This window comes from Choloepus didactylus, chromosome 2, assembly GCF_015220235.1.
Source record: "Choloepus didactylus isolate mChoDid1 chromosome 2, mChoDid1.pri, whole genome shotgun sequence".
Lineage (NCBI taxonomy): Eukaryota > Metazoa > Chordata > Mammalia > Pilosa > Megalonychidae > Choloepus > Choloepus didactylus.
Window position 1 is genome coordinate 210,167,842 of NC_051308.1, and position 19,032 is coordinate 210,186,873.

The following is a 19,032-nucleotide window of genomic DNA, read 5'->3' on the forward strand; positions in this document are numbered from 1 at the left end:
TTGCTCCTTGTGTCTGCTCTTTCAGTTTCCGCTGACTTTCAGCTTCTTCCCATGGCCTTCTCTGACTGTGTCTGGATTTCTTCTGCTTATAAAGGACTCCAGTAATAAGGATTAAGCCCACCCTGATTCAATTGGGCCATACCTTAACTAAAAACATCTTCAGAAGGTCCTGTTTACACACGAGCTCACGCCCACAGGAGTATGGATTAAGAATAAGAACATGGCTTTCCATGGGGTACATAATTCAATTATCCACTATGGTATCCCCCAGCATCTGTATCTGGTATTGGTGTAGAGTAGGCCCCGATTATTTATTTGAATGGATGAATATATAATTATGTATATTTCTTCATTCATTTATTTAGATCAGTTTTCAATGAGAGAGTGCATGCCTTTTGGTAATTTCTGGGTTTGGTTCTCATAATAATGGGGGAGGGTTTCCTGGTGTTTATCAAAGAAGGGATGCTATATAGTTTGCAAGGCATGGAGACAGCCCCACGTAACAGAATTATCCTATATCCTACAACTTTCAAATGACCTGCCAGACCTCAGGTAAACGAAAAATCTTTTTGTGATTATAGGAGCCTAGACACTAACACCATTTTACATAGAAACAGAAAGTATTTTTGCACCCTTAAATGTAAACTAAATTTCGAGAAATGCCATTACCTTGTAAATAGAGAGATGATCATATTTTGTTTTATTGAAACTTTACCGAAATCTGTTCATCTTTTCAGAAAATTGCATCACCCATGGACACCACTTCATTTCTAGCTGTCACATTCTGGATGATTCTATTTCTGGGTCCCAGTTTCTGAGAATTTCAAATATATTTTCTTGAGTATGGGGCCCAAAAATTTACATACTGAATCACCTATTATTTTGTTGTAAATTATTTTATTTCATCTTTATTTTACAATTAGGTATTACATTGATTTTGTTTGTTTCTTGCTTTTTTTTTTTTTTATTAGAGCAGTTGTACGTTTACAGAAAAATCATGCAGAGTACAGAGTTCCTTCATACCCCTGCTGGTTTTATACAATCCAGTAGTATTAATTACATTCACAACCTTGTGCTACCATCCCCACCATTCATTACCAAAACTTTGCCATCACCCCAAACAGAAACTCCATACCAATCAAATGTTAAATCCCCATTCTCCACCCCCACCCAGCTCCTGGTAACCTGTATTCTAGTATCTTGACTTTGTGAATTTGCATATTCTGATTATTTCAAATAAGTGAGATCATACGGTATTTGTCCTTTACATTGATTTTTAAACTTTATGCGCTTGCGTGGGTTACATTCTTTATGGGTTCCATTCCCTGGTGACTAAGGGGGGGGAGGGACTGTAATATATTTATTATGCAAAGGAGTCTTTGGGTTTGGTGGAAGCCAGGACCGGGATCCGGGAAATCCACTCCCCCGGGAGCCCGGAGTGGAGCGGCCAGCGGCAGCGCGGTCCTCCTCACGCCAGGTGTCGCTGTGGCGCCAAGCGGCCGCGCCAGGTCGCTCTCGCGTGGCCGCCCCGCCTCGGGTCCCTGGGCCGAGTGGGCGGGCACGGCTGCGCCCAGGTCGCGAGGCGCCCTTCGACCAGCAGCGCCCGGGGCGGGCGGGTATAAATGGAGCGGTGGCTTCCCCGGCCGCCTCTCTCCGCCCCGGGTCGCCGCTGCTTTCGCTGTTTTCAGGCCCAGCAGCCTGAAGAAAAAAAAAGGAAAAGATAAAAAAAAAAAAAAAAAAAAAAAGAAAACGCTTTAAAATCTCAAAAAAAAAGAGAGAGGAAAAGCGAATCCTCCTCAGAGAATCCGCGGGGAAGTCACTTTTGCACGCTTCCGGCCTGCCCCGCACCCGCCGCCGCCGCACTCTCCTGTCCGTCTTCGTCTGTCGGTCCGGTGGTGAGCCGCCTGTGCCTGCCCGCCGTCCGCTATCCGCCTGGGCCTGCGCGCTCCCCGCCGCCGACCCGCCCTCGTCCACGCGTCTCCGCTCTGAGCCTCGCGCGTCCGTCTGTCCGGCCCGCCGCGCGTCCCTCCCAGTCCGCACGCGCCGCGTGGCAGCCTCGGTGCTCGTCAGCCCCGCGGCGCGTCCTGCCGCCCTCGCCCCCTGCGGGCCGGCCTCCCGGCGCACCACGTGTCGGCGCTGCCCTTCCCGGAGCCCGGCGTGGGAAGCGGCTGCGCGCAGCGCCCGCCTGGGGCTTGCCGACTCGGCACGGACGAATATTTTGTTTCGCTCTTCCCCTGGCTGTTGTAATTTTAAACCGCCAGGAGCCCGAGGCCTATATTTATAGAGAAACGCGTGTCCCACAGGCCATTGTGCGCAGCGTTTGATTGCCTCTTGAAGAATTTGTGTAACTCGGAAGGAGATTCCCGTCTTCGTATTCCCGTCTTCGTATTTTTTGAAATTTGGAGGTTCAAACCAGGACAGCTGAAAATTCCAACCCCCCATCCCCCGTGGAGGGCCATATTGTTTTTGAGAGCCTTTTGTCTGAGATTTTGCAGTTTCTCTTACGAGCTGTCCCCGAACTCCTGTATATCTGAGCCTACTCCAGCTTCTCTTAGCTTAACTTGCCACTTGTGAGCCGCGGCGCGGGCCACGGCTGAGAAGAGCCTCTTTTGTCTTGTGGTGGTCCGTATAAGAAGTCCTCCTGGCGGGGCTCGGGGTGGTGGGGGGTGGGGAGATGAACGCTGCAGCCAGCAGCTACCCCATGGCCTCCCTGTACGTGGGTGACCTGCACTCGGACGTCACCGAGGCCATGCTGTATGAAAAGTTCAGTCCTGCGGGGCCTGTGCTGTCCATCCGGGTCTGCCGCGACATGATCACCCGTCGTTCCCTGGGTTATGCCTACGTCAACTTCCAGCAGCCGGCTGATGGTGAGTAGGAGTTCTGCCTACAAAATCCCGGGGTCCCCAGGGAGTCAGCCTCTAGGCAAGCCCCTGCTTCCAGGGAGGGGTGGGGTGAGGGGCATCAACACACCGCGTTGCACAGAAGTTGAAGTGGGGAGCTGGAGGCAGAGGTGAGAACATGGCACCTGGCATCAGATGGCTGGAGTTTCAGTCTTGCTTCCACCACTGGCTATCTGGGTGACCTTGGGCTAATTAGTGGTGGAGGTGGGGTTGGAGCCCAAGGAGACTGGAAAGGGGATCAGAGTGAAGTCGCTGTCAGTCAGTTGTGTGTGTGGTCCTGCTTGAGTGGTGCTGGGGCTTAAGAGACCTTTGCCTAGTTGGTGGGCATGGGCTTGTGCCCCTCCCTAGGCCTGCCAAAAAGGCAGGCGGATTGAGACAATTCCCTGCAAAAATTTTAGATTGCAAAACTGCTGGCCCACCCCTCCCCCACCTTTGCCTTAGGAGTCTGTTTGATTTTGTGTTGATAAGAGGTCTTTTAGGGTAGATAGGAGGAAGCGGGGGAACAATTCTGTGGATTAAACAGGGACATGTGTTAGCACCACCAGAGACGCATTTGCAGCCAGTAGCCAGGCCAGCTCCCTGTCCTGCAAGTGTGCCCTGGGGATGGAGGAGTTGTTTGCTGTGCACGATGCCCTGGACTGTGGAGAATGGTAGCCAGTTAGCCTGGGGAGGCGCCACCTGAAAATCCACTGGCTGGTGGCTGTAGCTGGTGGTATTATCACCTCACCTGTGAAGAGCACTCGACACTGGTCAAACAGTTGCCACTTCATCCCATCTGAAGGAAATAGGACTCCTGTGATGGAAACGGGACTGCAAAAATTGGAGGCTCATTGGGAACTCCTTGTCCACCTCAGATTGTGGCCTTAGCATGGAGCAATGGCGAGATATGCTGCAGGCATGGCAGGAGTGAAGCCAAAGGAAACTCAATCGGGCTGCATGTGACTCCAGATTAAAAGGGAAAAACTGCAGAGACTTTACTGGGAGAAATAAGCCATTCTGTGGCAAAGGATCTCCAGGTCCCTACTCTTGTCCCCACTTTGCTTACTCTCCATGAGGCATGGAGAATATGCTTGCCCAGGATACAGCTGAGAGCAGGGAATTGGGCTTAGTTGAGTGAAACAAGGCATTGCTTACCATCAGTCCAGTGTGCTCTGGGCTGAGTTCTGTCTCTGGCCACATGAGTACAAAGAAGGTATCTGGGTGTGGCCTTTTTAGGAGGGAGTGGGGGTATATACATTAGCTGTTGCTGCCTTCTTGCCTCTTCTGAACAAAAGTGCTGTCACTTAGAGATAGTAGCAGAAGCTGTTGGTTAGTGTGTCTGCCAACACATACCTCTGCAGGACCTCTCCCTGCTATAAATAAGTGTGGCCAGATTCGTCAGACTAAGCTGACTTGCCTTCTTCCAGTGCTAACTTGAAATAGAAGAGCTTCTTTACTGCATATTAGTAAAATACAGATTGGGGTTCCAAGCTGTGTATAATCATCACAAGCAACTCCCTTACCTGGATCTTTTCACATGGCTGTGTACTGCCATCTTCTCTTCCTGACCCTTCATACTTAACAAGCTTGCCTTCTGAGATGTGGGAAAGATTGTTGGAAATGAGTGGAAGAAAAAAAGATATTCTCTTGACTTAACACACAGCTGAGCCTGTGGAAAGGAAGGTAGGGAATTTTGTCTCTTTTAAGTCGAAATGTTCTTGAATAGATGCCTTAAAGTAAGAGAAAGCTTCCCCACTCTGACCCTGACTGAATCCCCTCATGGAAGTTCTAGGTGATGTCACTGCATCAGTGAAGTTACTGCTATGAGATAATAGTGTTAAGTCTGGGAAAGTGGCACCAGGTCTGGGTGTCCTTGTTGCTGCCAGTGAAGACAAGTATTCCCAGCTGGCAGATGATGATTATAATTTAACTTGTGGTCCTTTAAATGGCCCATGGTACAAACACTGACTTGGTTGGGAAGCTGAGGAAGGGTCCCAAGGCTTTGGATGGGGAACTGGTTGAGTGAGCACCAGGGTGGTTGAAATCTTGGAATTCCATAGAACTCATGTTGCGGCTTCAGTGCCCCTCAAATGCTTAGGTTCAGAAGACTCTAGAACCACTAGGTACAGGGCCCACCTGCCTCATCCAGCTTGGGCAGAAAGTTTTGGCACTTTGATCCTTTCAAGGAGTTTGTTAATTCTATGAAATGGATAATTTTAACTGTCTCACCTGAGTCACTGGGTGGAAGGCTGCAAAGTCCTTTATAAATGAAAAAGCTTAATGTGAAGTATTACCATTTGACCTTGGTGCCACAAGGCCATTTGGATTATCTTGCTTAACCTCCTCTCAAACCCAGTTCTAGGATACAGACCCAGAGGGGTTTAGAGTTCTGTCATAAGGTAGAGTGATTAGCTAGAAGTTATTCTCTCACTAATAAATCTTGCTAGAGGAACCTGATGCCCTTTACTTTTAATAGAATTGCCTTTTCTTCACTGGGGTTATCTTGAGAAGTTATGGAGTGATCTGTTCTTGGGAGGGTGGCAGTCACCTGTGTGAGGTGAGCTTTTATATCCTTGTGGTTCTCTTACAGCTGAGCGGGCCCTGGACACCATGAACTTTGATGTGATTAAGGGAAAGCCAATCCGAATTATGTGGTCTCAGAGGGATCCCTCTTTGAGAAAATCTGGTGTAGGAAACGTCTTCATCAAGAACCTGGACAAATCTATAGATAACAAGGCACTTTATGATACTTTTTCTGCTTTTGGAAACATTCTGTCCTGCAAGGTAAACAAAGATTAAATGATTTCAGCAGAGTGATTATTAAATCTTGAAAATAAGCTGAATACCAGATGAGAAAGTACCTTGGATTTGGGTAACGGCATGGCAGTTATTTCAAAGTGTTGGAAATGGCTCAGAATCCTAAAAGTTGCCTGTAAATCCTCTCCTAAGGACACAACTCAGCATAACTAGATGGGTGCTTTTGTGCTTTTATTTTTCCTTCAGCCTGAAATACCGTTCTTGGTTTCTAGTTTGGGAAGGCCTCAAAAATTTCTTGGTAGGTGGGGAAGGACCAGAGAAGTGCCTCTGGGTTCCAGGAAGCTTTACTAAATCACCTTTTCTCTCCACACATATTTATGTAGAGCATTTTGTAAAAATGTTATGTGGTTTGGTTTACATGTGTGACTATACATACTAGACGGAAATTCCATTGTGAGCTTGGAAACTGGTTCATCTCTGCATGCAGCATGGTGGTTTGCATCCAGATCTCTAGATGTTTTTTAAGGAAAGTGAATAAGAGAACACTGTTTGGAATAGAACAGCCTAATCATGGCTACTATTTGTAAAAGGAGCACTTACTCAGTGCCTCGTGCTGTGCTAAGTGTTCTATGAAAACCTTACCTACTGTAGGCCATTTGTCCGTAGATGGGCTAGAGACCTCTCAAACACAGAAACCCCACCCCCACCCCAGCAGTGGGAGACCATGTGGTTCTCACATCTCTGGAGGTGGCCAGTGGAACTAAAGTGGGCCCGCCTTGTCTTTGACAGGTGGTGTGTGATGAGAACGGCTCTAAGGGTTATGCCTTTGTCCACTTCGAGACCCAAGAGGCTGCCGACAAGGCCATCGAGAAGATGAACGGCATGCTCCTCAATGACCGCAAAGTGTGAGTGTCCCAGTCTGGAGCAACAACCATCGCATGAGCCAGCCATGGCCCCACCTCGGTATTAACTGGCACACACAAGGCGGCTACTGGTTCTCTCGGCCCAAGTGTGGCCTGCTCCTACCTCTCCACTCCAGGGCTGGTGAGTCTCCCTGCCCGAGCTGTGGCAGCCCTTTTGACTCGCCAAGGTGGGCTTCCTGCCCAAGCCATGGCCTACCTGCCGCCTCTCCCTTAAAGGCATTCATCTGTGGGTTTTGTGAGCATCTGCAACTGGGGCTGGCTGGAAGGCAGCTCGAAGCCCACGTTGAGTGGGGGTTTTAGCCAGCGGCAGAGTGGAGAGGGCCCTGGACTGACCAGGAGCTGTATACTAGCTATGTGACCTTGGCCTTCCTATGACTCAGGTCTGCCCATGGGTCACTTGCTAGTGGTAGATGCCAAATTGTCTCTCTGGGTCTCCATTTTCTAACTTATGACTCAGTGGCCTAATACAGAGCTGACTCCACAATAATAATTTGGTTACAATGAAAAATTTCATCCCATTGCAGAAGATACTGTTCATAATAGACCTTATTGCTTGGTGTGGTTGTTGCAGAGTGGAGAGAGGGAGAGCTTAGCAAAGCCACCTGAGGAGAGAAGGGACGATAAGTCCTGGCATTAACAAACAAAAATTACTTCTGTCCTTGGTGGTATGGGAATGGGTTGCATTGATAATGCCTAGCAGTCAAGTGTTCCCACAAATATCAGTAGAAGGAGATAAAAAAAAAAATTATCGTGTATTTTCCTATTAAATATAAACAGTACCCCAGTCAATAAAGTCAAACAAAGCAAAGGGTAACTCTTAATTCACTCCAATAATCTATTCCTCTCAGGATTAACCACTGTTAACAGTTTGGTTTGTATCCTTCCAGACATTTTCTAAACATTTACATAGATGCACAGAAATGAACGTTTTAAAAACTTGGTCATCAGGTTCCTTCACGAAGGCAGTGTGATGTGGTAGGAGTAGCCCTGGTCTGAGCCAGGAGCCCTGGGGCTGGTCCTTGCAGGGAAAGTCCTGCCTCTTTCTTTTTCTACTGGGGAGTTGGGGTGTCTCTGAGCTTGTTCTCTTGGTGTTTGGATGGGGACTTGTGTGTTTTAACCTCTCCTGTCAGCCTTTAACTCGTGTTCTTTTGGGTCCCTGGAAATCATGTTTTGTCTCTCTGGGTAATCACTGTTTTCCATGGTTTCTGTTCAGGTTTGTGGGCAGATTTAAGTCTCGGAAAGAGCGGGAAGCCGAGCTTGGAGCCAAAGCCAAGGAATTCACCAACGTATATATCAAAAACTTTGGGGAAGAGGTGGATGATGAGAGTCTGAAAGAGCTATTCATCCAGTTTGGTAAGTTGGGTCCTTTGCCCCATATGTCCCCTTTCAGTTCCCAGACTTGGGATCCACCTATTTTTATCCAAGAGGTGAGGCACACCCAAGCCCAGAGGTAAACTACATTGTACGACAAAGGTCATAGGGGTACAAAGGTCACAGGGTAGATAGGAATAGACATAGGCTCCAGGCCTCATCTCTTAACTTCTACCCTACCTGGTTCCATCCCCAAGGCCACCTCAGGTGCTTGGTCAGAATTAGAAGGCCAGGCATGTACCTCTTTCTTTCATAGAGTTCGTCTGGGTTCAGCAAGAGATTTGCTCCTAGTGGGCTTCTAGAAGCATTCTCTCCTTAAGCTGTAGTAGAGATGGTGTTACTAATAGTTCTGTCCTTTGGTAATAGGTAAGACCCTAAGTGTCAAGGTGATGAGAGATCCCAGTGGGAAATCCAAAGGCTTTGGCTTTGTGAGTTACGAAAAACACGAGGATGCCAATAAGGTGAGAGTACCATGAGGGTTGGAAAGAATTTGTAGGAGGTGGACCCCAGAGTATGGGAACAGGGCCTAGCTGGCACACAGTAGAATGGAGCTGGAATGGTCTGAGTATCTAGGATTGGATGCACAGTTAACTACTCTGTGGAATTGTCTTCCTGTTTCCACATAACATTTCACTGTTTCCAAAGCATATTTGGCACATACCTGCCAACCTTGGCTGTCAGCTGTGTAGCCCTGTAGGTTGAAAGAAATACGACAGGTGTTTGTTCCCATTCATAGGTGAGGGAACTAAGACCCAGATAGTACCTGATTTCATAAGCACAGCAGCTACTTATGAGCAAAGCATTGTGCTAAACCCTTGACATATCTTATCTCACTTAGTGCCCACAAAAGAAACTGAGAAATTTAGTGACAGCCAGATGGTGAACATAGGCTCATCTCTGCCCTGCTTGTATTTATACAACTGTACCTTTTTTTTCCTTATATTATATGGACCAATAAATATTAAATATTCATCCCACTTTACAGATGAGGAATCTTGCATTTGCTAACAAACTTGAGATGGAATGAAATTAGCTTTTAGCCCTATAGGAAAGTTTCTTTACCCCAGAATATTCAGTGCGACTTGCAGACCTCTTCCTGCCTCTGCATCTTGGTTTAAAGACTTTCATTTCCTCTCCAGGCTGTGGAAGAGATGAATGGAAAAGAAATAAGTGGGAAAGTCATATTTGTAGGCCGCGCACAGAAGAAAGTTGAACGGCAGGCTGAGTTAAAACGAAAATTTGAGCAGCTGAAACAGGAGAGAATTAGTCGATATCAGGTGAGAGATGCTCTTGGCTCAGCCTCCCAACAGGGGATTCACTGTGAGGGTCTGCAGGGCACGTTTATGCTTAGCAGGATTTCTCTTGGGTATTTGGAATCTGCTCTTCCTCTCGTTTCTCCTAAGAATATCAGGCTTAAAAGGATACACCTACCAGATATAGCAGTGGTTATAGAATAGGGACAAAGGGATTAAATGATTCATTCAGGGGGCTCTTTTTCTGTTCTGGGGGCCCACTCAGCCTATTGCTCTTAGTCATAGGTTTAGGACCCTTTTACTGAAACAATAACCCTTTATGTGGAGTGGTGAAGAGAAGAACCTTGCTGGGGTGAACAGAAGACAGGGTCAGCCAGAGCAGATGTGGGGAAAGATGATAAACATGTGATGCATTCGTTGATGGGTCTGAGGGTCTTGGACCAGCTATAGTGCTTGTTGAAACATACATTGCTGGGCCCTAAGCCCAGAGTTTCTGTTTGATTAGGTTTGGGATCCAGCCTAAGAAAATTTGAGAACCGCTGTCTTAGGGAATATATGGGATAGAGAAGTGCAGTTAACAGTGAGTGCTCTTTCTCCTTCAGGGGGTGAATCTCTACATTAAGAACTTGGATGACACCATTGATGATGAGAAGTTAAGGAAAGAATTTTCTCCTTTTGGATCAATTACCAGTGCTAAGGTATTTTAATACTAAGATGTTGGGATTGAAAGAAGGAGTATTCCATTAGAGATTTATTGGCATTTATTTCATTGAAGGAATAGGATCTAAATTGCGCTCATTTCTTAGAGTGGCTACTACTGCATTATTCTAGAACATTCCTCCTTGCATTCAGTTTCCCATCTGAGTTATCCTTTGGAGAATTGAAATTTCATTAGATGAATTGCACCGGATATGGAGATGAGTCTGACCCACACCCTCCCTGCCAACCCCCCACCCCCACCCCCACCCCCTGGGCCCCAGCACCTGAATCTTTCCCATTCCCTGCTGCTTCGTGCTGGTGTGGGGACAGATGGTGCTACAATATGAGCAGAGGAAATCCAGACAGGTTGTTTTCATTTGCCTTGAGGCCTGTCTCTACACCTCTGCCACAGTTTTTCCTCCCTGAGAAGGAAGATTACTTTTGAGGACTTTGGAGCTTGAGTTGGGAACTTCCACCACGGTCTTGTAAGAAATTGGACAAGTGGAACAGAAAGTTTGTTTTTCCATGTTTGGAAATGTACATCATTTGCTTGATTTTTTTTTTGATAATTTTATCAACTGAGTTTGCAGGTTGAGTAAGTACAAACCCATTTCAATAATAAGGAATATGATGCCTTGAGCAAGAGAGTGCTGGTTATTTGAGCATGGAGTGTCCTTTGCACTTGGGCTTGTGGCAGAAACTGATGGCAACTGAAAGTTAGGGTCATGGCCTAATGAAGATAGTAGTCCTACTCAGCAAAGGTACAGCAGATGCCATGAAGTTCTTTAGGTGAAGAGAAAGGAGGCCAGGGTGGGCTGGTAAAAGGCTTGTTGGCCCTGCCTCAGCCCTTTGCTTAAACTGCTCACAGCCTGGGAGTGTAGTGCAAAGGAAAATTATCAGTTGGCAGCAGGGAGAATTCACTGGAGGTACAAGCCAACCCTGTGGGGTTTGCCCAGTTCTTTGACCCCTCCCTCTTATCACCCCCTTGACTGGCCTCCTCAGTGCAAGGAAAGATAGTTTCTCCCTGTTTAGCAGCATAGTAGTTAAGCTGACATTTGCAAGAAGAGAGCAGAAAACCCCAGGAAGTTTAAAAGGCACCATTTTCAAGAATGTGATGCTGAATTATTTTCCCACACCTTACCAACTTATTTTACCACTTGGTAGAGAGTTGTTGGGCTGATACTTCCTTAGGTCCATGTCCTAAATTTCAATAGATGGTCCAGCCAGTGAGCTAAGATACACAAATGAAATGGTGCCGAGCACACATATTCATAATGCTTTGAAAGTTTGAGGAGATAGGTCAGGGAAAGCAGTGACTTTTTCAAATGAGGAAAAAAAGCCATTAGTGAATGAATTAGTGGGAAAAGACCTTCTGAACCAGTGGATGTGTCGCTTTGTTACTATTTGCTCAAGAGCATATCATGAAAACTGAGGGCAAGTAAGTGATTTGTAAAGCTGTACAACTTGAAGCAAGGCTGGGATGAGAATCTAGGATGCCTGTTCCTCAGCTCATCTTTTTTCCTACTATTTGTGCTTCCCATTGTATCCCTTGTGACATCCATTGGTGACCTGAAGGTTCCATAATTCCTGCCCACTTGTGCTGTTTTGAAAGTGTATTCTGGTCTAGCTAAGAGCTTAGAAAATGTGTTCAGCATAGTCTCGGAGCAGATGAGTTCTACAGATTGCTTGACGTTGCTGTTAGGATCTCATGTGGGTGCCTGGGGGTAGTTTCTAGGTTTTAAAAAACTTCTTTGGATTTCTGCATCTACCATTAACCACATCATAGTATCTGGGAACCTTAGAATCACTTGGGGACCTACAAAATGCCTAGGTCCTACCCTCAGAGGTGGTAGGGAGTACATCCTAGGCCAAGGATGAGAACCCTCTAGCGAAGCAAAACCTGGATTTTCTGGCTCTTCTGAATGGCTGTCCCCAGCCCCTCAGCATACGCACATTTTTCTCTTAGGTAACTGGTCTTGTTTTGTAGGTGATGCTGGAGGATGGGAGAAGCAAAGGATTTGGCTTTGTCTGCTTCTCATCTCCTGAAGAGGCAACCAAAGCAGTCACTGAAATGAATGGACGCATAGTGGGCTCCAAGCCACTGTACGTTGCCCTGGCCCAGAGGAAGGAAGAGAGAAAGGCTCACCTTACCAACCAGTATATGCAGCGGGTAGCAGGAATGCGAGCACTCCCTGCCAATGCCATCTTAAATCAGTTTCAGCCTGCAGCTGGTGGCTACTTTGTGCCGGCAGTTCCACAGGTGGGTCAGCTGCTCCTGCAGCCTGTGGTAGTGGGGGTGAGTGGTTTTTGGATATTAGAGTTTTAGAATATTGGAGTAAGGACCCTTCAAGTGAAATAAGGAAGGACTTGCTTATAGTCTCAACCCATACAGTGACAGGCAGAGTAAGATAAATCCCCATTAACTGACGCCTCAGCTTTTGGTTGAGAAAACCTGTATGCTGAGTAAGTAGCCTAGGGCCTGGTAGTGAGATGAGATGAGATAGTGCTCTAGTTAAGTTCAGATCCTTGTAATCAAAGGGCTTGGGTGCCATTCTCTCTTGCAGGCTCAGGGAAGACCTCCATATTACACACCGAACCAGTTAGCACAAATGAGGCCTAATCCACGTTGGCAACAAGGTGGGAGACCTCAAGGTAGGTGGTGAGGACCAATGACTTGATCACCCAGGGTATAGCTGTCTGCGTTTCCGCTGCCTGCTTTTCCTCCTTGCCCCCTCCCAGATGCAGCCTAAGATTCTGGTCCATGTTGCTTCTCAGTGATAAGCACTTTCTGTTTTCTTACCAGGCTTCCAAGGAATGCCAAGTGCTATACGCCAGTCTGGGCCTCGTCCAACCCTTCGCCATCTGGCTCCAACTGGTAATGCTCCGGCCTCTCGTGGCCTCCCTACTACCGCTCAGAGAGTCGGTGAGCAAACTGGCCTGGAGAAGCATTGCTCAGGGAGGAGGGAGTCAGGACAACTAGGCCTTACCCTGGGTTGGTCAGTTTGTTGGGCCTGTTGTGTTTTTTGGGTCCTGGTTCTATAATAGCTCTGTGCTTAGGTAGGTATTTCAGGAGCGGAGAAGTGATGTGAGTTCTAGGAGTGTTGCTACTTGAACATTCTGTGCTCATCAGTGACTCAAGTGTGAAAAAGGTGAATTTTAGATGCTTGCTAACTGGATGACTATGGAGGCAGCTTGTTCTTCAGGGAAACTGTTTATTTACAGAATATGTCCTGTATTCCGAGATGCGGAAAAAGTTGTTTGCTATTGGTTGGCTCTTCCTCCAGAGTAGCAGTAGTGGCCCCATGTGTGATGTGTTGTGTGAATGTGCTTTGGAATTTCTCCTTCCGTGGGACGTGGCCAGTTGGACATTTGCTGCCAACACTGATGTGCATTTGCTGGTCTGTTGTAGGGTCTGAGTGCCCGGACCGCTTGGCTATGGACTTTGGTGGGGCTGGTGCCGCCCAGCAAGGGCTGACTGACAGCTGCCAGTCTGGAGGTGGTATTGGATGCACACAGAATGGGAAAGATGGGATTTTACGGGTCTTTGCCCAGACTGATGGGCTTTAATTGTATTTATTCTTTTCCCAAGGCGTTCCCACAGCTGTGCAGAGCTTAGCACCCCGGGCTGCCGTTGCTGCTGCTGCTCCTCGGGCTGTTGCACCATATAAATACGCCTCCAGTGTCCGCAGCCCTCATCCTGCAATACAGCCTCTGCAGGTGAGGGCCACCAGGCAGAATGCTGAAAGGGTTTGCCCTATTTCCACTGAATTGAAAGATGGCTTTGATTCCTTCAACAGGTATTAACTGCCTGCTGTGTCACGGCACTGTGCCCTGCATGGTGAATTAATTGGACACTCTCCCTCCCCTGGGGGGATTCTTAGGAGAGAGAACAGACTTGACAATGTAAAAGCAAATAAAATACAAGTTGTGCTAAATGTCCTTTTTAATAGCAATACACTTAGAAATGCCCTAGAGGAGGCCCTCCTTGTTACTTCTATGACATAAATGTGCCTTGAACTTCCAGGACACTTGTCACATCCTAAGGTGCCTGCAAAATGGTGGGTACATTAAGGTACAGATGCAAGTTTAGCTTCAGAAATGTTCATTGGGGTTTGGACCCCGATCTAAGTTGGTATTTGCTGTCTCTAGAGCTGTGCCTTAAAGCTGTGCTGAGATGCAGCCAGTTCATTTCAGAGCTCACTAGCAATTTACTCTGAGGAGTGAGCTACCTACACTCAGCCAATCAGGCCCATAAGCTGTGTTCTCTGGGATTTCCTGGAATTTGAGGCTGCATAATAATTTCCTTCTCTACAAGGCCCTTCTTTTCAGGGCTGTGACTGGCATTGATGTTGCATGTTGATGTTCCTAATACATTTGGTAAAAGATACAATAAAGGTGATGTATCATAATTATAAATGTTTTGACCGCCACATAGTCTGTACCGGGAATTCATTCTAAAGAAATAACTCTCACTTTCAGGAAAAGGTTACACATACAAATGTTCACGGTAATCATGGCTTTGAATTTTGGGGTAAATGAAACAATGAATGGGAATCCTTGTTTGTTTTGTTATACTCATTTCACCTTCTCTTCTAATAGTGTGCCATTTAAATTTTTTTTTTTTTTTTTAAATTAAAGTTGGTTACGTTAGGATAACTTGCTTCTGCTTCTTACCCTGCAACCCTCAGTCCCCAAACTGAAATTAGTTTTTGATGAGAACAAGGACAACTACATCATATTTCACATAGTAGATACTCAGGTGCTGAATGGTCAGGCTCTTGACCTGTGTCCTATTTTGTTGCCAACCTGTTCCCTCTCCTGATTCCCAGGCCCCACAGCCTGCGGTCCATGTGCAGGGCCAGGAGCCCTTGACTGCCTCCATGCTGGCTGCAGCACCCCCCCAGGAACAGAAGCAGATGCTGGGTGAGTGAGCCATGGGCTTGCAGAAGCGGGGCCAGAACCTGATACTGCCCTGGAGATCAGTGTCCCTTCTTTACTGTGCTTGACCTGGCTTTTTATGAAGTATCCTTCCCACAGGAGAACGTTTGTTCCCACTCATCCAAACAATGCATTCAAACCTGGCTGGAAAGATTACGGGGATGCTGCTGGAGATTGACAATTCGGAGCTGCTGCACATGCTGGAGTCTCCCGAGTCCCTCCGCTCCAAGGTGAGCTGGTGCTCAGCTCTGATGCTTTGGCTAGCCCAGCTCAGGAGGACGAGGGGCCGACATAGAGAAGGATCTGTGGCCTCCATTACCACCTCCTCGTGCCTAGCCTGTGTTCTGGGGGCTGCTCCCATGGGTATTTGGGAAAGCAGTCAGCACCAGGAGAAGCATGGCGATCATCTCCACGGTTGGCTCTGGTCAGCCCCAATCAGCCCCTGGGCACTAGGCAGGGCCAAGGGCTCTCAGACGTAACTGACCAGCAGGTGATTTCTCCCAGGTGGATGAAGCTGTGGCAGTTCTCCAAGCTCATCATGCCAAGAAGGAAGCTGCCCAGAAGGTGGGCGCTGTTGCTGCTGCTACCTCTTAGACAAGGAAAAACCGTATGTTGGGCTATTTTCATTTTCTGGAATGGTTTTGATTTACGAACATCTTCCTAGAAAGTATGCAGTGTGGGTAGAGCTGTGCTTCTGTTGACTTGGGCAGGCTGTCATCACCTTTGAGCCTCATCTGTCAGCTGAAATTAGCAAGGAGAAAGGAGTAGACATGTTGTGAAAATAAGGAACAAACAACAGTTTCTTTCACAAAGAGCACCTGGTCTTGTTCTTTGTGAGGGTGACCCTGTTGGTCTGGAATAGTGATGGATAGATGAAGGTTTCTCTTATCCAGACCCCAAAGACTCATTTCTATGAACACCATCTCCCTGGCTTGGCTTGAGGTTGGTTAGGTCTGCTGTGTGTGTGCAGCCCCTGCTTTAGCCCTGGGAGCACAACTGACATAGGCTTGGTATCAAGGATCTCTAACTAGTGGGAAAGGCATACACCTGACTTAGTTACAGGGTGTGATCCAGTTTACTTTGGGTTTGGGGGGCCATGGCCTCTGTCTGCCAGGGCTTGGGTGAGTGAGGCTTAACGAAGACCTCTGGCAAGGATTGGTGGGTGCCATGGAAAAGGAAAGAAGGAACTAAATGGGCAAAGGGAAAGAACTGGTGTGGAGGTAGATTGATGTGGCCTAGGCATGGCCGGTCGGGTTTCAGGAACTTGGTCATTAGAAGCTTAAACAAGAGAACTGCAGAAGCTTTGAGTACAGAATGACCAGGAGAAATGGGTGAATTGGGGCTTACTGATTTAGGCCAGTGGTTCTCAATCATGGGTGATTTTGCCCCCAGGGGACATTTGGTTGTCAGAACTGGGGATGTGTTAAATGAATCTAGTAGGTAGAGGATGCCAGGGATGCTGTTAAAACAACCAACAATGTAGAGGACAGCCCTTCACAACAAAGAATATTTTGCCCAAAGGTCTGTAACTGACATTTTTCAGGGTTGAGAAACCCTTTTATCAGCCAGAGATTTCATTGAATTCTTTGTCCCCAAAAGCAGTTCTTCTGTGTGTTTATATGTGTTGGTGCTTTTCTTTTCAGGATTCAAAAGCCAAATAACCCCTCATGGATTTCAGCTCAAGGTTTGAAGACTTCCTACCTTGTCCTATGGACTTCAACACCAAGAACCACAAAATGCAAACTTAATAGGTCATTTTGTATCAAAAGGTCAATTATGAAGCGCCTAGAATTTTTCAATTATACGAATATATTCTCTGGGTTCTGCTATGGCCCAGATAGTGTTAACTTTTTTTTCTATGGTGAGTTTTGATCCCCCCCCCCAAAATTGGTTTTATTTGATGTACCCAAGTCTTAAGTTTCTCAATAAAGGAAAAAAACCTCCATAAAACTGCCTCTGTCTTCCCCATGTTATTCCAACCACAATAATATTCTATAAATCCTAATTTCATTGGAAGACATTTTAGCACTATGAATAGAATCAAATGAACTTTTCTGTGTAGTTTATTATCTTACTGGTTCTCATAAGCTGCCAATTTTAGGTTAGCAAGATGTGCACTAAATATGATTCTGTCCCATTACATTCTATTATGGTAGGGCCTTCATATTAGTCCCATTTAATTTACAGGGAACAGAAGGCTGGTGTGGTCAGAGCAGACCTGGGGTCTAGCTCTGGAAGATGTGTGGGACAGTGGGTTGTTGGCCTATGGCCCAAGGGCATAGAATGGCCTCTGCAGAACAGGGCTTGTTAGTTGACCCCTGCCTCCTTCTTTTTTTTTTTTTTTTATCTTCATTTTATTGAGATATATTCACATACCACGCAGTCATACAAAACAAATCGTACTTTTGATTGTTTACAGTACCATTACATAGTAGTACATTCATCACCCAAATCAATCCCTGACACCTTCATTAGCACACACACAAAAATAACAAGAATAATAATTAGAGTGAAAAAGAGCAATTGAAGTAAAAAAGAACACTGGGTACCTTTGTCTGTTTGTTTCCTTCCCCTATTTTTCTACTCATCCATCCATAAACTAGACAAAGTGGAGTGTGGTCCTTATGGCTTTCCCAATCCCATTGTCACCCCTCATAAGCTACATTTTTATACAACTGTCTTCGAGATTCATGGGTTCTGGGTTGTAGTTTGATAGTTTCAGGTAGCCACCACCAGCTACCCCAATTCTTTAGAACCTAAAAAGGGTTGTCTAAAGTGTGCATAAGAGTGCCCACCAGAGTGACCTCTCGGCTCCTTTTGGAATCTCTGCCACTGAAGCTTATTTCATTTCCTTTCACATCCCCCTTTTGGTCAAGAAGATGTTCTCCGTCCCACGATGCCAGGTCTACATTCCTCCCCGGGAGTCATATTCCATGTTGCCAGGGAGAGTCACTCCCCTGGGTGTCTGATCCCACGTAGGGGGGAGGGCAGTGATTTCACCTTTCAAGTTGGACCCCTGCCTTCTTGTACCACATTGGTCAGGGTTTGTCTAGTCCCTTCCTATTTTAGACAGTTTACTCTGGAAGCATATCAACAGATCAAGCTGCCTGTATTCTGTAACTAGGGTTTCCTGGGACAGTGGGGGAAAGATCAGGAGATACGTTTTGGTGGCAAAAGCAAGATTGTGAAGTGTTTTAAGTGTTTTATGACTTAAAGCTACAGAAACCTGGTCTGAGCAGTGCCAACCTTTAACGTGACTGCCCTCCAACCATGCTTCCTTTCCTTGAAATGTTCTTTCCTGGCCCATCTCTTGGCAGGTGCCCCCTTTCCCATAAGTAACATCTCAGAGGTCCTAAAAGCCCAATCTAAAGTAGGTGCCTCTATTTCCTAACGGCCCCATCTTTTGTTTCCATATCACTGCGGTTAATTCGGTTACCTAGTGGGCGCCGGCCGCCCTTCTAAGCCTCGCTGGGCCTGGGCTGTGTCGGTGGTTTCACCCGGAATCGAAGCGGCGGACCGGCGTGAGGCAACAGGACCCGGGGCGGGGACCAAACGCTGGCTTCCGGCGGAAGAGCCGGAGGACAAGATGGCCGCCACCTAGAGGGTACTCGACGTGGGTGAGCGGCGTGGTGGCGAGTGGGGTCTTTGCTGGTGGAGTTCACGTTGAGTAGGGGTTCGGAGCGACAGGGACTGGGCAGAGGCCAGCGGTGCCAGGCGGTGAGCGGCGCTCTGAGCTGGTCTCCTGTGGGGTTTTCTCCTCTTAGCCTGTGAGCGGCGCCCGCGACGTAACTAACGGCTTCGCTGTTCCAAACGTTGCCCGGAGCCCCTTTCCATTCTGACCCTAAGCCCGGAGAGGTGGTAGGGTCTGTTATAGGGGCCTCAGACCGTATCTCAAACACTCGCCCCCATTCATTCCGCAAACTTAGCAGCCCTAGCCCGCCGGAAGAAGGAGTTCCCAGAATAGCCGGGCAATTATGGAAACAGCCTCACAGCGTGGGTTGGTGAGTGCTGCGCTGAGATTATACCATGTATACAGCGGTGAGGACTGCTGGGGTAGCGGTTTCGGGGAGTAACCACTCCATCCTGAAAGGTAAGGGCAAAGATTTGAAGGATTAGAACTCAGCCAAACAGCCAAGGTGGGAGCAAGTCTGTTTTCTGGATAGAGACTAGAAAGAGCAAAAACTCAGAGGTGTGCCGTAGCCTGGCCTTAGA

General features: G+C 47.1%; 2 protein-coding genes and 1 non-coding gene across 22 annotated transcripts in view; all 3 read left to right on the forward strand.

The window, feature by feature from the left end:
- Nucleotides 1-1,558: 1,558 nt before the first annotated feature.
- On the forward strand, nt 1,559-16,770 carry PABPC4 (poly(A) binding protein cytoplasmic 4). Of its 6 annotated transcripts, none has more exons than XM_037827609.1 (16): nt 1,559-2,867; nt 5,470-5,663; nt 6,426-6,541; nt 7,773-7,912; nt 8,297-8,391; nt 9,070-9,207; nt 9,786-9,881; nt 11,870-12,142; nt 12,447-12,534; nt 12,686-12,805; nt 13,292-13,378; nt 13,472-13,599; nt 14,712-14,805; nt 14,920-15,050; nt 15,325-15,384; nt 16,464-16,770. In XM_037827609.1, exons 1-16 carry the CDS (start codon nt 2,675-2,677, stop codon nt 16,479-16,481), a joined length of 1,971 nt encoding a protein of 656 aa, XP_037683537.1. In that variant the 5' UTR covers nt 1,559-2,674; the 3' UTR covers nt 16,482-16,770. The 6 variants fall into 6 exon arrangements, with proteins under 6 accessions (XP_037683537.1, XP_037683536.1, XP_037683538.1 ...); XM_037827608.1 differs by having other exon boundaries at nt 1,561-2,867; nt 15,325-15,427; XM_037827610.1 differs by having other exon boundaries at nt 2,675-2,867; nt 12,686-12,757; nt 15,325-15,427.
- LOC119528381 lies at nt 10,163-10,296 on the forward strand. Its single transcript, XR_005215684.1, has one exon. It is a non-coding gene; the product is annotated as a small nucleolar RNA SNORA55 (small nucleolar RNA).
- A 1,613-nt stretch (nt 16,771-18,383) lies between the features above and the next one.
- LOC119527521 (peptidyl-prolyl cis-trans isomerase E-like) overlaps nt 18,384-19,032 on the forward strand; it is an 89,614-nt gene continuing 88,965 nt past the window's right edge. For 6 of the 15 annotated variants that reach the window (XR_005215419.1, XR_005215413.1, XR_005215425.1 and 3 more), the window contains exon 1: nt 18,550-18,910. Coding sequence is in view for 2 of the 15 variants with exons in the window: in XM_037827622.1 (XP_037683550.1) it covers nt 18,847-18,910 (64 nt within the window). In the remaining 13 variants the exon portion in view is untranslated. The other 9 variants (XR_005215415.1, XR_005215421.1, XR_005215416.1 and 6 more) reach the window with 6 other exon arrangements.